The sequence below is a fragment of the Jaculus jaculus genome, chromosome 17, assembly GCF_020740685.1.
Source record: "Jaculus jaculus isolate mJacJac1 chromosome 17, mJacJac1.mat.Y.cur, whole genome shotgun sequence".
NCBI lineage: Eukaryota > Metazoa > Chordata > Mammalia > Rodentia > Dipodidae > Jaculus > Jaculus jaculus.
In genome coordinates, this window is record NC_059118.1 from 33,310,638 (window position 1) to 33,325,145 (window position 14,508).

The 14,508-nt window shown below is 41.8% G+C and overlaps 1 protein-coding gene across 8 annotated transcripts in view; it reads right to left on the bottom strand.

Moving 5' to 3' along the window:
* Window positions 1-14,508, bottom strand: part of Tfdp2 (transcription factor Dp-2) — a 207,423-nt gene that overhangs the window by 117,233 nt on the left and 75,682 nt on the right. For 7 of the 8 annotated variants that reach the window (XM_045136285.1, XM_045136283.1, XM_045136281.1 and 4 more), the window contains one exon: window positions 4,479-4,545. The exons of the other annotated variant lie outside the window; for it this stretch is intronic. Coding sequence is in view for 4 of the 7 variants with exons in the window: in XM_045136281.1 (XP_044992216.1) it covers window positions 4,479-4,545 (67 nt within the window). In the remaining 3 variants the exon portion in view is untranslated. The remainder of the gene's footprint in view (window positions 1-4,478; window positions 4,546-14,508) is intronic. 8 annotated transcript variants of the gene reach the window in all.

The window sequence follows — 14,508 nt, forward strand, 5'->3', positions numbered from 1 at the left end:
CCCTCTGTCTCTAATAAGTAAATAAATGAAAATGATTAAAAAATATTTTTAGTTTTAATACAACTGTCAATTTGGGCTTGTAATAGTAAACGGAATTTTACCACTTAAAAATAACTCCAGGCCTGGAGAGATGGCTTAGCGGTTAAGCACTTGCCTGTGAAGCCTAAGGACCCCAGTTTGAGGCTCGATTCCCCAGGACCCACGTTAGCCAGATGCACAAGGGGGTGCACGCGTCTGGATTTCGTTTGCAGTGGCTGGAGACCCTGGCATGCCCTTTCTCTCTCTCTCTCTCAATCTCTCTCTCTCTGCCTTTTCCTCTCCCTGTCTGTCGCTCTCAAATAAATAAATAAAAATAAACAAAATAAATTAAAAAAAAAACTCCAAGCCAGGCATGGTGGCACATGCCTTTAATCCCAGCATTCGGAGGCAGAGATAGGAGAATCACTATGAATTCAAGGCCACCCTGAGACTACATAGTGAATTCCAGATTAGCCTGAGCTAAAGTGAGACCCCACCTCAGAAAAAAAACAAAACAACAAAAAACAAAACAAAACACTCCAGAGACTGGAGAGATGGCACAGCAGCAGTTAGGAAGCTTGCCTGTAAAACCTAAGGACCCAGATCTGATTCTCCAGTACCCATGCAAAGCCAGATGTACTAGGTACATGCTTCTGGAGTTTGTATGAAGTGGCTAGAGGCTCTAGTGCACCCATTCTCTCCTTCATAAATAAATGAATAAATAGTTAAAAAAAAAAATTCAATTCCCTAGTACCCATGTAAAGCCAGATGTACAAAGTGGCACATGCCTCTGGGGTTTGTTTGCAGTGGCAAGGAGGCGCTGATGCGTTCATTCATTCATATTCTCTCTCTGCAAATAAATAAATAAATTACACATATACATATATACAGATATCTATATGTATGTATATATTTACTGTTTAGAGAGACTATTAGATTAAGAGAAGAGGGAAGATTATGAAGAGTTTCTTCCCATGAGAAGGCAGGAGGGGGGAAAGCCCCTAAAAATATTTTAAATATTTCTATTTATTTGCAACCAGAGAGAAGAGAGAGAGAGAGACAAAGACAGACAGAGACAGAGAAGGGGGGGAGAGAATAAGCAAGCCAGGACCTCCAGCTGCTGCAAATATACTCCAGATGCATGTGCCACCTTGTGCACCTGGGTTTACATGAGTACTGGGGAATCAAACCTGGGTGGCTAGGCTTTGCAGACAAGTGCCTTAAATAATGAACAATCTCTCAAGTCCTAAAAATATTTTTTAACAGTTATTTCGGGTTTTTTTTGGGCGGGGGGGAATTCAAGGTAGGGTCTCACTCTAGCAGGCTAACCTGGAATTCAGTATGTAGTCTAGAGTGGCCTCGAACTCACAGCGATCCTCCTACCTCTGCCTCCCGAGTGCTGGGATTAAAGGTGTGCGCCACCATGCCCGGCTATCTTAGCAGTTATTTCTAAACCTGACCTCTCTAGTCCTTGCCTTTCAAATAATCCTTTATCTCTTCCATTTCTAACTTTTCCCCTTTGTTCTATAAAGTTAGAGAAGCTAAGTCTAACTGTACAAGGATTAACACAAATTCAGGGTCAACTTTGTTTTCTTACCCTTCACATGCCTACATTACCATCAACCTTCCTGACCCAAACCTTCATTCTCTCCCTGTATTGAGTCTTCTGAAGGTGTTTTTCTGTCACCATTTCCCTTTATGACTATCTTTTCCCTTATTTTTTATATAGTTATATCATACCATTATCCCCATCCCACTTGCTACTTTCATTGTTTTCCACATCATCTGGGCTGTAATTCCCAGACCTTTTCCCTCACTGTATTTGATTAAAATAGATATCCCCAACTACATGATGAAAATAAGCTAAACTATGAATAGATTAAGATACTGATCTCTTGGATCAGGACTGGCCTGGAAGAGCTCTCAGGTAGCTTTCCTTTCCCTTCCCCTCCCCCTTCCCTTCCCTTCCCTTCCCCCTCCCCTCCCCCTTTCCTTTCCCTCCCCCTTCCCTTCCCTTTCCCCTGACACTCCCCCTTTCCCCCTCCCCTCCCCCTCCCCTCCCCCTTTCCTTTCCTTTCCCTTCCTCTTTATTCGTTTGTTTATTTGTTTGTTTATTTTGAGGCAGGGTCTCACTTTAGCCAAGGCTTACCTGGAACTCACTCTGTAACCTATGCTGGCCTTGAATTTACACTGATCCTCATAGAGGTCTCCCTAGTGCTGGGATTAAAGGTGTGTGCCACCATGCCCAGCAAGGCTTAACGTAGTTCTTAAATAGCTGTATAAAATATGCATAAATTCTCAGAATAATTTCTATTATTAAGCTAGACATTTGATTTTTTTTGTTTTGTTTTATAACACAGTCTCATGTAGCCCAAGCTAACCTCAAATTCAGAATGTAGTTCAAACTGGCCTTAAACTCTTGATTAGCCTGCCTCCAACTCCAAAGTACTAAAATTACAGGTGTATACCTTATATCTGGCTTATGCAGTGCTGGGTGTCAAAACCTGGGTTTCATGCATACTAGTCAAGCACTCTACTAACTGAGCTATATCCTCAGCCCATTAGCCTAGACATTTTCTTCTAAAATACACATTTCACTAACCTTCTCTCTTATCTTAGTCATAAGCCTTTTTGATAAAGCTGATGTTTTCTCAGACCTATTTGTATTACAACAGCATATATTTTGTTGTATATCTATATTTTTATTTTTTATTTTTTATTTTAGCTTTTCAAGGTAGAGTCTCACTCTAGTCCAGGCTGGCCTCAAACTCATAGTGAGCCTCATACTGCAGCCTCTCGAGTGCTGGGATAAAGGTGTGCACACCTGACTTTGTTGCTAATTGTTATAATGGAAAATGTCAAATATTTAGAAAAAGAAGAAAAGCTAATGAAATCATACAATCACAAAACAACTTAAACAATAAATCAATTTATAGATATTACCTTATTTATAATGTTATCCACTCTATCCCACTTTCCCCGGTGGATTATTTTGAAAATCAATTTCAGATATCATTTCATCAGTATTCCAACATGCTGAAGATACTGATGAATTCTGGTCTTAAATGTGCCCTCATAAGTCATGGGTTTGCAGTGGCTAAAGGCCCTGCCATGCCTATTCTTTCTCTTTCTCTCTCAAAGAATAAATAAAATATAAAAAAGTACTAATTTTTCTCTACTGTACTTTCTAAAAAATATTTTACTTACTTACTTACTTATTTATTTAAGAGGGAAAGGCACAGAGAGAGAGAGGGAGACAGAGAGAGAGAGAGAGAGAGAGAGAGAGAGAGAGAAAGACAGACAGACAGAATGGGCACACCAGGGCCTCCAACCACTGCAAACAAACTCCAGATACATACACCTGCTTGTGCATCAGGCTTATGTGGGTCCTGGAGAATGGAACCAGGATCCTCTGGCTTTGCATGCAAATACCTTAACTGCTAAGCCATCTCTCCAGCCCCTTGATTGTACTTCTTTACAAGTTAAAACCATTTGAAAGTAGGAATCTCAAGAAAATTGTGGAGTTGGGTAGCTGGGCTATTGTGGGGGGGGGGAGAAGAGGCTGGTGTTCAAACCTAGGGCTTTGTACATGCTACACAGACATCCCACCAACTGAGCTACAACCCCAGCTGCTTGCTGTATTTGTCTGTTTGAGACAAAAGTCTCACTCTGTAGCCCAGGTTTATCTGGAACTCACTATGTAGACCACTGCACAGCTGATCTTTAACTTATGGCAATCTTCTTGCCTCAATCTCCTGAGTGCTGGACTATAGGCAGATGTTACCATGACTAGCAAAAAAAAAATACTTTTAATAAGTGTCAATCATAATAAGATAACTAAGGCTCTTTGAGCCCTTTAAGAAAAGAGATGGAGGGCTGGAGAGATGGCTTAGCGGTTAAGCGCTTGCCTGTAAAGCCTGGGGACCCCGGTTCGAGGCTTGATTCCCCAGGACTCACGTTAGCCAGATGCACAAGGGGGCACACGCTTCTGGAGTTCGTTTGCAGTGGCTGGAAGCCCTGGCGTGCCCATTCTCTCTCTCTCTCCTCCTCCTGTCACTCTCAAATAAATAAAATTTAAAAAGAAAAAGTTTTCTGCTAAAAAAAAAAAAATTAAAGAAAAGAGATGGAGAAAAACCTATATCTGAGGCAAATGACATTCTTTTTTTTTTTTTTGGTTTTTTCGAGGTAGGGTCTCACTCTGTTCCAGGCTGACCTGGAATTAACTCTGTCATCTCAGGGTGGCCTTGAACTCATGGCAATCCTCCTACCTCTGCCTCCCGAGTGCTGGGATTAAAGGCGTGCGCCACCACGCCCAGCTGCAAATGACATTCTTATGAGTTATTTGGTATGCAACAATACACTAATATTATGTAATTATTATACATAAAGGAATTCTTATGGTTGCATGTTTAATCAGACTTCAATAAAATTAAATTCACATTTTTTTGAACAACACTTACCTTTTGTTGGACTGAGATTCTGATCTATGAATCCTTTCAGTTCTGCATTTGTGGAAGTCAAACCAACCTGAATAAAATAGCATAAAAATTAAAAATAGGATTTTGAGTATTATAAAGTCACTTAATAAACTATTTTATACCTTCCACCAGAAGAAGGACTTATCAAGTATTATAGTCATATAAAATGAAACAATTATATCAAGCACAGAAGTATATTACCAAAAAGACCATATTGTTTTAAATGGGAAAAGTTTAATTTATAGATTAAAAATTGATGAGGGGCTGGAGAGATGGCTCAGTTGGTAGTTTTTTCTATGTAAACATGAGTTTGGATCCCCACGCATCCACATGAGAGCCAGGCACATGCATGTAATCACAGCTCTGGGGAGACAGACAGGACAATCCCTACACCTTGCTGGCCAGAGAAAGAGCAGTTCTGTTGAAAAATAACAACAACAAAAGTGAAGAACAATTGTCCAAGACACTCAACATCAACCACATCTCTGGCCTCGACACACAAATAATTATGTGACCCACCACCTACATGCACAGATTAAAAAAAGAAATGGTGGGCTGGAGGGATAGCTTAGCAGTTAAGGCATTTGCCTACAAAGCCAAAGAACCCAGGTTCAATTCCTAGGACCCACATGAGCCAGATGCACAAGGGGGCACACGCATCTGGAGTTCATTTGCAGTGGCTGGAGGCCCTGGTATGCCTATTCTCCCTCTGTCTCCCTCTTTCTCTGTCAAATTACTTAATTACTTAATTAATTAATTAATGTAAAAAATGAAATGTTATTTATGAGTGGAATCAAGACCTACTAATTTTACTAAATATTTTGAAAGCAAGTAATATGGTTGTCACAGCTACTTTTTTGTTGCTAGGACAAAACACAAGGCCAAAAGTAGCTGATGGGAGGAAAGGACTTATTTTGGCTTACAGTCTCATGAGGAAGCTTCGTGAAGGCAGAGGAAAGTATGGCTGAACATCACCTCTGCTATAGCAGCAGGAGAGTGAGCCAAGCTCTGCCAGGTAGGAGCTAGCTATACCACCCCTAAGTCCACCCCCAGAATCAGGGCTAGAGCAAGGCTCCACTTCTCAATCTGCCACCAGATGGGCACCAAGCATTCGGAACACTTGAGTTTATGGGGAACATTTGATTCAAATCATTATGGTGCAATTGTGAAGCTGCCAATAGATAAATCAAAATTTCATTCCTAGGCCTGAGGGAGTAACTTAACAGCAAAGTAGTTGCCTACCCAATATCCTGGACTTGATCCTTCTACAAAAATTAGAAACTATATCCTGGCTGCTACCCTTAATTTCCAATGTTCTTAATCACCCCACAATGCTTTTCAACACTAACCTATAAGGGATCAAGTAAATGCCATTCTGCCTGATATAGTGGCTCACACCTATAATCCCAATATTTGGGAGGCTGAGGTAGGAGGATTATTTTGAGTTTGAGACCAGCCTGGACTACATAATGATTCCCAGGTCAGTCTGGACTAGAGTGAGACCCTGCCTAAAAAAATAGGAGCCAGGCGTGGTGGCGCACACCTTTAATCCTAGCACTTGTGAGGCAAAGGTAGGAGGATCTCCATGAGTTTGAGGCCACCCTGAGAGTACATAATGAATCCCAGGTTAGACTGGACTAGAGTGAACCCTTCCTTGAAAAACCAAAACCAAACCAAAACAAAACAACAACAACAGAAACAGTGCTAAGCACCACTAATGTCACAGTGCAAACATCAAGTGCAGTGAGCTCAAGTCCAATTATTTGGGGCTGGTCTAGGTTCATAAAGCCTTTTTAAGTATGTAACCTTGGTCAAGTCCCTCATCTGCTAACTGCAAAGTGACAACAGTATACATCAGTGCAGGTTGTTACAAAGGCTAAATGAGAGAATCTGTGTAAAAAGTATGTAACTCAGTACTGGGCACACACTGTTAGTCTATGTCAACACTCATCAGCGTCAGCACCAGATTAGGGACTGCCTACAAGTGTATTTATAAATTTGCCTTTAGGTAATTAATTTCACTTAATTTTTATAGGGATATAGATATACTACTATCATCAGCGCAGGTTTTGTTTCTTTGTTTTGAAACAAGGTCTCATGTACCCCAGCTGGCCTCAAACTCGGCTGTGTAGCCAAGGGTAACCTTGAACTTCTGATCTTTCTCTACCTTCAGAATGCTACAATTACAGGTATATGCTACCAAGCCTGGTTTTCATCAGATTTAAAACAAGTTTTCAAACCCTAGGATACAATAAACTATGATAAATAGCTCTACTATTACTATTACATTTTAGTTTTATCATTAAAAAGTTAAATCTTATAACATCACAAACTTGTAACAACAAATTTATAATTTATGGTTTTGGTACTAAGTTTGTAGTTTGGTATACTCAAAATATTTCTTTAAAATGGCCTTGTTGGGACTGGGGAGACGACTCAGCAGTTAAAGGTGTTTGCTTGCAAAGCCAGCAGCTCAGGTTCAATTCCCTACTTTCCATATAAAGCCACACACACAAAATTCATATGGATTCACTTGCAGTGGCAAGAGGCTCTGGTGTACCCATTCTCTTGCTCTCTCTGCTTGCAAATAAATAAATATAAGATGGCCTTATTGAGCTATAAAACTGCATCTATTTAAGGTATACAGATGTGATGCGGTTTTTGTTTTGTTTTGCTTCCTTTTTTGAGACAGAGACTTAACTATATAGCCAGAACATCCTAGAACTTGTTATGTGGCCTCAACTCTTGATTTCTGAAGTTTTATCTATTATTTGAGAAAGAGATTTAAAAAAAAAAAAAAAAAAACAGGCATGCCAGGACTTTTTGCCACTGCAAATGAATTCCAGACATGTGCCACTTTCTACATCTGGATTTATGTGGGTGGAGAGGAATCAAACCCAAGACATCAGGTTTTGCAAGCAAGCACCTTTAACTGCTGAGCCATCTTTCCAGCCTCACCTTCAGGTTTTGATACATGTCTACACTGTGAAATGATCACAATAATCAAGCTAATTAACAGATCTATTATCTCTATATGGTGTGTGTGCACATGAATGCGTGTGTTGAGAAATATCAATTTAATATCAGTCTATGGGTTTGTGGGTTTGCTTAGTATGCATGTTAACCCTGGGTTCAGTCCCCAACGCTGCCAAAATTCACAAACCTATCCCCATAGCACATGTGGTATATGCACATGTATGAGCCCATGCCACATTCTATGTGCTTGTCTGCAGCCTAGAGCCCTGTTACCTGTCATGGCCAGAGTGGAACACAGAATGCTTGTTGTTTTAGCTGGAGTCTCTTACTGATCTGGAGTCTGTTGTTTTTGCATGAGCACAAGTGAGTCTCAGCTCTTTGCTCCCTTAAGGCAGTGAGTGAGGTTACAGGTGCTTGTGGCCATGCCCAGCTGTTTATGTGGGTCCTGGGGATTAGCTCAAGCAGTTTGTCAGGCCTCCTGAGGCTCTCATGCTTGCACAGGAAATGTTTTAACTACTGATCCATCTTCCCAGCCCTGACACAGAATTTTTTTTTTTTGAGGTAGGGTCCCACTTTAGTCCACTGTTCACTATGCAGCCTCAGGGTGGCCTCGAACTCACAGCGATCCTCCTCTGTCTGCCTCCTGAGTGCTGGGATTAAAGGCATGAACCACCACGCCCAGCTCTGACACAGTACTTTTAACTAGCATTACTATGCTACATATCAGTTCTCCAGTGATTTAAAAAGTTAAAGCACACCCTGATTTATATTACACATTCTTATTTTGGCAGAAAGGTGGTTAAAGTGGAGTCTTACTCTAGGCCAGGCTGACATGGAACCCCCTCTGTAGTCCAGGTTGGCCTCAAGCTCACAGTGATCCTTCTACTTCAGCCTCCCAAGTTCTAACCACTGTTACCACCTTACATATTTTTAAATACTCATTTGGTATTTCATCATTTCATAATGTTAAAACCAATTACTTGGTAGTTTCAATTCTTTACTAAGAGCTATTTATTTTTTATACTTCTACATATCATCCATAATATAGCCAAGTAAGTCTGATGCAACAGATAGTATACATATGATACAAATATCAAATTTTTATGATCAAGCTTGCTGGCTATCTAGCTGAATTATTGAGCTCCAGTTTCAGGGAGAAACCATCTCACAAAATGCAGTGGTGAGCAGTTGAGTGCTAATCTATGCCCTCAACATGCTTGCACACACATAAACAAAAAACTTTCGAGGAGGCTGGGGTTGTAGCTCAGTGACTCAGTGGGCAAAGCATTTGCTGTGAAGACCTAATTTTGGAGCCCCAGAATCAACATAATGCCAGATGCACTATCATGCATCTGGAATCCTAGCATGCACTGACAGAAAATCCCCAAAAGTTTACAGGCCAATTAGCTTGTCATATGCCACAGCAAACAAGAGACCCTAAAAGGCAAGGACAGACACTCAAGACTGTCCCCTGGCCTCCACACATCCACGCACGCTCATAGAGATCACAGCAAACAAGAGATCCTAAAAGGCAGGGACAGACACTCAAGACTGTCCCCAGCCTCCACATGTCCATGCACGCTCATAGAGATCACAACAAACAAGAGATCCTAAAAGGCAGGGACAGACACTCAAGACTGTCCCCTGGCCTCCACACATCCACGCACGCTCATAGAGATCACAGCAAACAAGAGATCCTAAAAGGCAGGGACAGACACTCAAGACTGTCCCCGGCCTCCACATGTCCATGCACGCTCATAGAGATCACAACAAACAAGAGATCCTAAAAGGCAGGGACAGACACTCAAGACTGTCCCCTGGCCTCCACACATCCACGCACGCTCATAGAGATCACAGCAAACAAGAGATCCTAAAAGGCAGGGACAGACACTCAAGACTGTCCCCGGCCTCCACATGTCCATGCACGCTCACAGAGATAACAGCAAACAAGAGACCCTAAAAGGCAGGGACAGACACTCAAGACTGTCCCCAGCCTCCACATGTCCATGCACGCTCATAGAGATCACAACAAACAAGAGATCCTAAAAGGCAGGGACAGACACTCAAGACTGTCCCCGGCCTCCACATGTCCATGCACGCTCATAGAGATCACAGCAAACAAGAGATCCTAAAAGGCAGGGACAGACACTCAAGACTGTCCCCGGCCTCCACACGTCCACGCACGCTCACAGAGAAAACCATTCAACTTACTGGACACCTGTTGACTTTGCACTGTCACTACTAACATACTGTTTAAATCCTTCTGCTGAAAAAGCAGACAGAAATTTCTCTGTTCTACTTCTAAAAGAAAGCAATACAGGCAAAGACAGCTTTACTACATTTATAGTATATGACCATTTAATACATGTTGTAAGAACTTCGAAAGCATCAGCTTATTCTTAGTGATCACTGCTGCATAAGACATCTATATCACCCCCACTCCACAGCTCAGGGAGTAGTGCAGAAGCAGGGGCAGAAAGAACGCAGCAGCTGCACAATGGAGAGGAGTGCTGTGGAGTTCTGTTGTCTGGACAGGACATGTACTCATGAACTCACAGCAGCTGTGCCCAACTGCAAACAGAATGGAGGAGTGAGACCCAGCCCCTCACTGAGTATCTAATAGCAGTTCTTGACTGCTGGTAAAATGGGAGTCATTCTATTAAGTGGTAAGTGGTGGGCAGAAATGTTCAGTGGACAACAAAGGGATGAGAGGGTGAGGGGCATATAGTCCATCAAAATATAATTATGTATCAAATTATTATTATTATTATTATTGGTTTTTCGAGGTAGGGTTTCACTCTAGCTCAGGCTGACCTGGAATTCACTATGGAGTCTCAGAGTGGCCTTGAACTCATGGCGATCCTCCTACCCCTGCCTCCCGAGTGCTAGGATTAAAGTCATGCGCTACCACACCCAGCCTTATATTAAATTATTTTTAAAAACAAGTAAAAAATAGAAAATACAAAATCTTATTATGCCTTTTTGCTATTACATGAGCCTCAACTGAAACCACATGTTCACAGTCAAGATTCAGTTACTGGATTACTGTTATGCTTGAACACCTGCTCTTCATGCTCACCTCTAGCAGAGGGAAGCAGCAGATTCTCAAGCTTCTTAAGCAACTGTACACCCGCCCCTTAATGATCAACAAGCTGTAATGTAAAATTACAGATCAAGGCCCAATGAGAGTCAATACTGCAGGCTGATTTTGGTCTCAGACACAGGGGAGGTGTCTGCATGTTTCAAAGCTCATAAAACCTTTTTGATAAATATTAAACTACATATTAAATTCTGCTTTCATATTTTGTACCTTAAAGACTCAAAGAGTGTCGGGGGGGGGAGGGATGGAATTAGCATGAGATTTTTTTTTATAACCATGGAAAATGTTAACAAAAATTTTAAAAAAAAAGACTCAAAGAAGTTCTCAATTTTAAAATGTACTTCACTTAGCAAGAGAAAAAGTAAACTCATATTTTATGTTATGCTTTTTGCTTAGTAAGAAACTAAGTCTTTTATCTGGGTATTTCTTTATAAGTCTCCTTTTCTAAAAAAAAATTTATTTTATTTATGTCAGAAAGAGAGAGAAAGACAGAGGAAGGAAGGGAGGGACGGAGGGAGGGAACAAGGGAATGGGTGTGCCAGCACCTCTAGCCATTGCAAATGCATTCCAGACACAAGCACCACCTTGTGCATCTGGCTTATGTGGGTACTAAGGAACTTGACGTGGGTCATTAGGCTTCACAGGCAAATGCCTTAACCACTGAGCAATCCCTCCAGCCCCTAGATTTTAATTTAAACAAATTTGTTGTGTTAAGGTATAACATTATAAGACACATAAGGGGCTAGGGAGTTGGGTCAGTGGTTAAAGGCACTTGCTTGCAAGCCTGATGCAAAGTGACATATATATTCTTGTGTAATATATGAGCTAAAATTAGAATATTGCTGGGGTTTTTTGTCTAGAAGATTCACTGAATACTAGTGTGGTGGTTTGAATCAGATGTCCCTCATAAACCCATGGGTTATTTTTTTTAATGAGGTTGAGCACTGTCATTACAAAGGTAACTTTATTTTTAATATTGTCATTTATTTATTTGCAAGGGGGAGAGAGACAGACAGACAGACAGAGACAGAGTAAGTAGAGGTGTGCCAGAGCCTCCTGCCTCTGCAAATGAACTTGACACATATGCCACTTTGTGCATCTGGTATATGTGTACTGGGGAGTCAAACTTGAGCTGACAGGCTTTGCAAGCAAGTACCTTTAATTGCTGAACTACCTTTCCAGCTTTACCTCATGGGTTTTGAATGTTTGGTCCCTAAGTTGTAGCAATATGGAAGGTGGAGCCTTGCTGGGGGAGTTGTATTTTTGGGTTCAGGAGTGTTATAGTCAGCTTCCTCTTGTCAGACTTGAGCTCACTGTCTTGCTGCTTTCCACCTGCTGTGACAAAAAGTGTTGTCCCAAGAGGTGGGTGCAGTGGCACACACCTTTAATCCCAGCACTGGGGAGGCAGAAGTATTGCCATGAGTTTGAGGCCACCCTGAGACTACATAGTGAATGCCAGGTCAGCCTGGGCTACACTGAGACCCTACCTTGAAAACCAAAAAAAGTAAAGTCCAGTTTTTGCTCATGCCTTGCTTCTCTGCAAGACATGCCTAGACAAGGAATTGGCAGGCAGTGGTGGGAAGATTACCATGAATTCCAGGCCAGCCTAGATCTACAGAGTGAGTTCCAGGTCAGCCTGGGTTAAAATGAGACCCTACCTCAAAACCCTCCTCCACCAAAGGAAAAAAAAGAAGGAAGGAAGGAAGGACGGAAGGACGGAAGGAAGGACGGAAGGAAGGACGGAAGGAAGGAAGGAAGGACGGAAGGACGGAAGGAAGGACGGAAGGAAGGAAGGAAGGAAGGAAGGAAGGAAGGAAGGAAGGAAGGAAGGAAGGAAATACTGTAAGACAAAAATAAACCCTTTTCTCCCATGAGCTGCTTTGGTGTTCTGCCCCAGCAACATGAGATAACTACAACCACCAGGCACTATCTGAAAATCCTCTCCAAACAAAAGGGTGCACTCCACAACCCAAGTAATTCTGGCAGTAGTATTAAAATTAAAAGTTTATCCAGGTGTGGTGGCACATACCTTTAATCCCAGCACTCAGGAGGCAGAGGTAGGAGGATCTCTGTGAGTTCAAGGCCACCCTGAAACTACATAGTAAATTCCAGGTTAGCCTGGACCAGAGTGAGACCCTACCTCGAAAAACAAAAACAAACAAAAAAACTTAAAAGCTTATGACCCAGGCTTGGCATTTATAGCATCCTACTTCCTTCAATGCAGTCTGGGCCCATGAGCCAAACAGAGATAACCAAATTGCCTCCATGGCATTTAAACATTTAAAACTTATTACTAACAAGAAAAAGTACAAAACCAAAAAACTGGGGCTACAGTTGGGGAGGTGATTCAGTAGTTACAGTATCTTCCTGCAAAGCCTAACAACTGAGTTCAATTCCCCAGGACCAAGGTAAAGCCAGATGCACAAAGTGGCACATGTATCTAGACATCATTTGAAGTGGCTACAGGCCCTGGCACACTCAGTCTCTCTACATACTCTCTTCCTCTCTCCTTGTAAATAAAAATATTTTTAAAAAAAACCTGGGGCTAGCCAGGCATGGTGGCACGTATCTTTAATCCCAGCACTTGGGAGGCAGAGGTAAGAGAATGGCTGTGAGTTCAAGACCACCCTGAGACTACATAGTGAATTCCAGGTTAGCTTGGACTAGAGTGAAACCCTACTTTGAGAAAAGAAAAAAAAAAAAAAAAAACAAAAAACAAAACAAAAAAAAAACCACAAAAACACCTGGGGCTGAGGAGATGGCTCAGCAATCAAAGATGCTTGCTTACAAAGCCTATCAATCTAGGGTCAGCTCTCCAGTCATCCATGGGAAGTTCAACAGGTGTTCATCTGCAGTAACAAGAGACCCTGGCAGGCTGGAGAGAAGGCTTAGCGGTTAAGGCACTTGCCTGCAGAGCCAAAGAACCTCAGTTCAATTCCCCAGGACCCACGTAAGCCAGATGCCCAAGGTGACATATGCATCTGGAGTTCGTTTGCAGTGGCTGGAGGCCCTGGCGTACAATTCTTTCTTTCTTTCTTTCTCTCTCTTCCTCTGCCTCATTCTCCCTCCCAAATAAATAAATAAAAATATTTTTAAAAAGAGGCATGCCCAAACATGCATGCACGCATGTGTACATGTCCACACAAATAAAAATTAAAAATATTTCAGCAAAACAAAAAAGCAAGGCATGGTGGCTCAGGTGCCTATAATCCTAGCACTAAGAAGGATGAAGTAGAAGGATCACTGTGAGTTCAAGGCCAGCCTGAGCTTGAGTGAAACTCTGCTTCCCCAGTAGGGCTCTACCTACTAGAGACTCAAGATTCAAGCCTGAGTCTATGGGGGCATGATGCATTTAAACTACTACATAGGATAACCTGCTATTTCCTGTTTCACTTAAAGAAAACAGTACCTGTTTGGCATATTGGATAGCCAGCATCATGCCTCTTACGTTTTAGGACTATTATTAAGTTAAATAAAGGTTGTTTTGTTTTGTTTGTTTGTTACAAGGCAAGATCTTACTCTAGCCCAGGCTGACCTGGAACTCACTCTTAAGCCCTAGTCTGGCCTCAAACACATGGCATGTCTTGTACCTCAGCCTCCTGAGTGCTGGGACTAAACTCATGGACTACCATGCCTATATAATAATGGTGATTTGAACATAAGCTCTGTTATCCCTCAACAGTCTATCTAAAACCTAGAAGGGCCACTAAGTGACTAAAGGATAGTGTGGTAGTTTGAATAGATGGCCCCCAGTATATTCAGTGTTTTATCAGTTTGTAGTTTGCATCTGCAGCCACCTGGCTGGAGGAGGTATCACTGAGCAGATCTTAAGGTGTGGTGGTGGGTTTGAGATTTCAATGTAAAGATATACAAAGTGTGTAGTTCTGCCTGGGCTTCCTGAAGTGTTTCATATGGCTTTTGGCTTTTGGCTTAGGG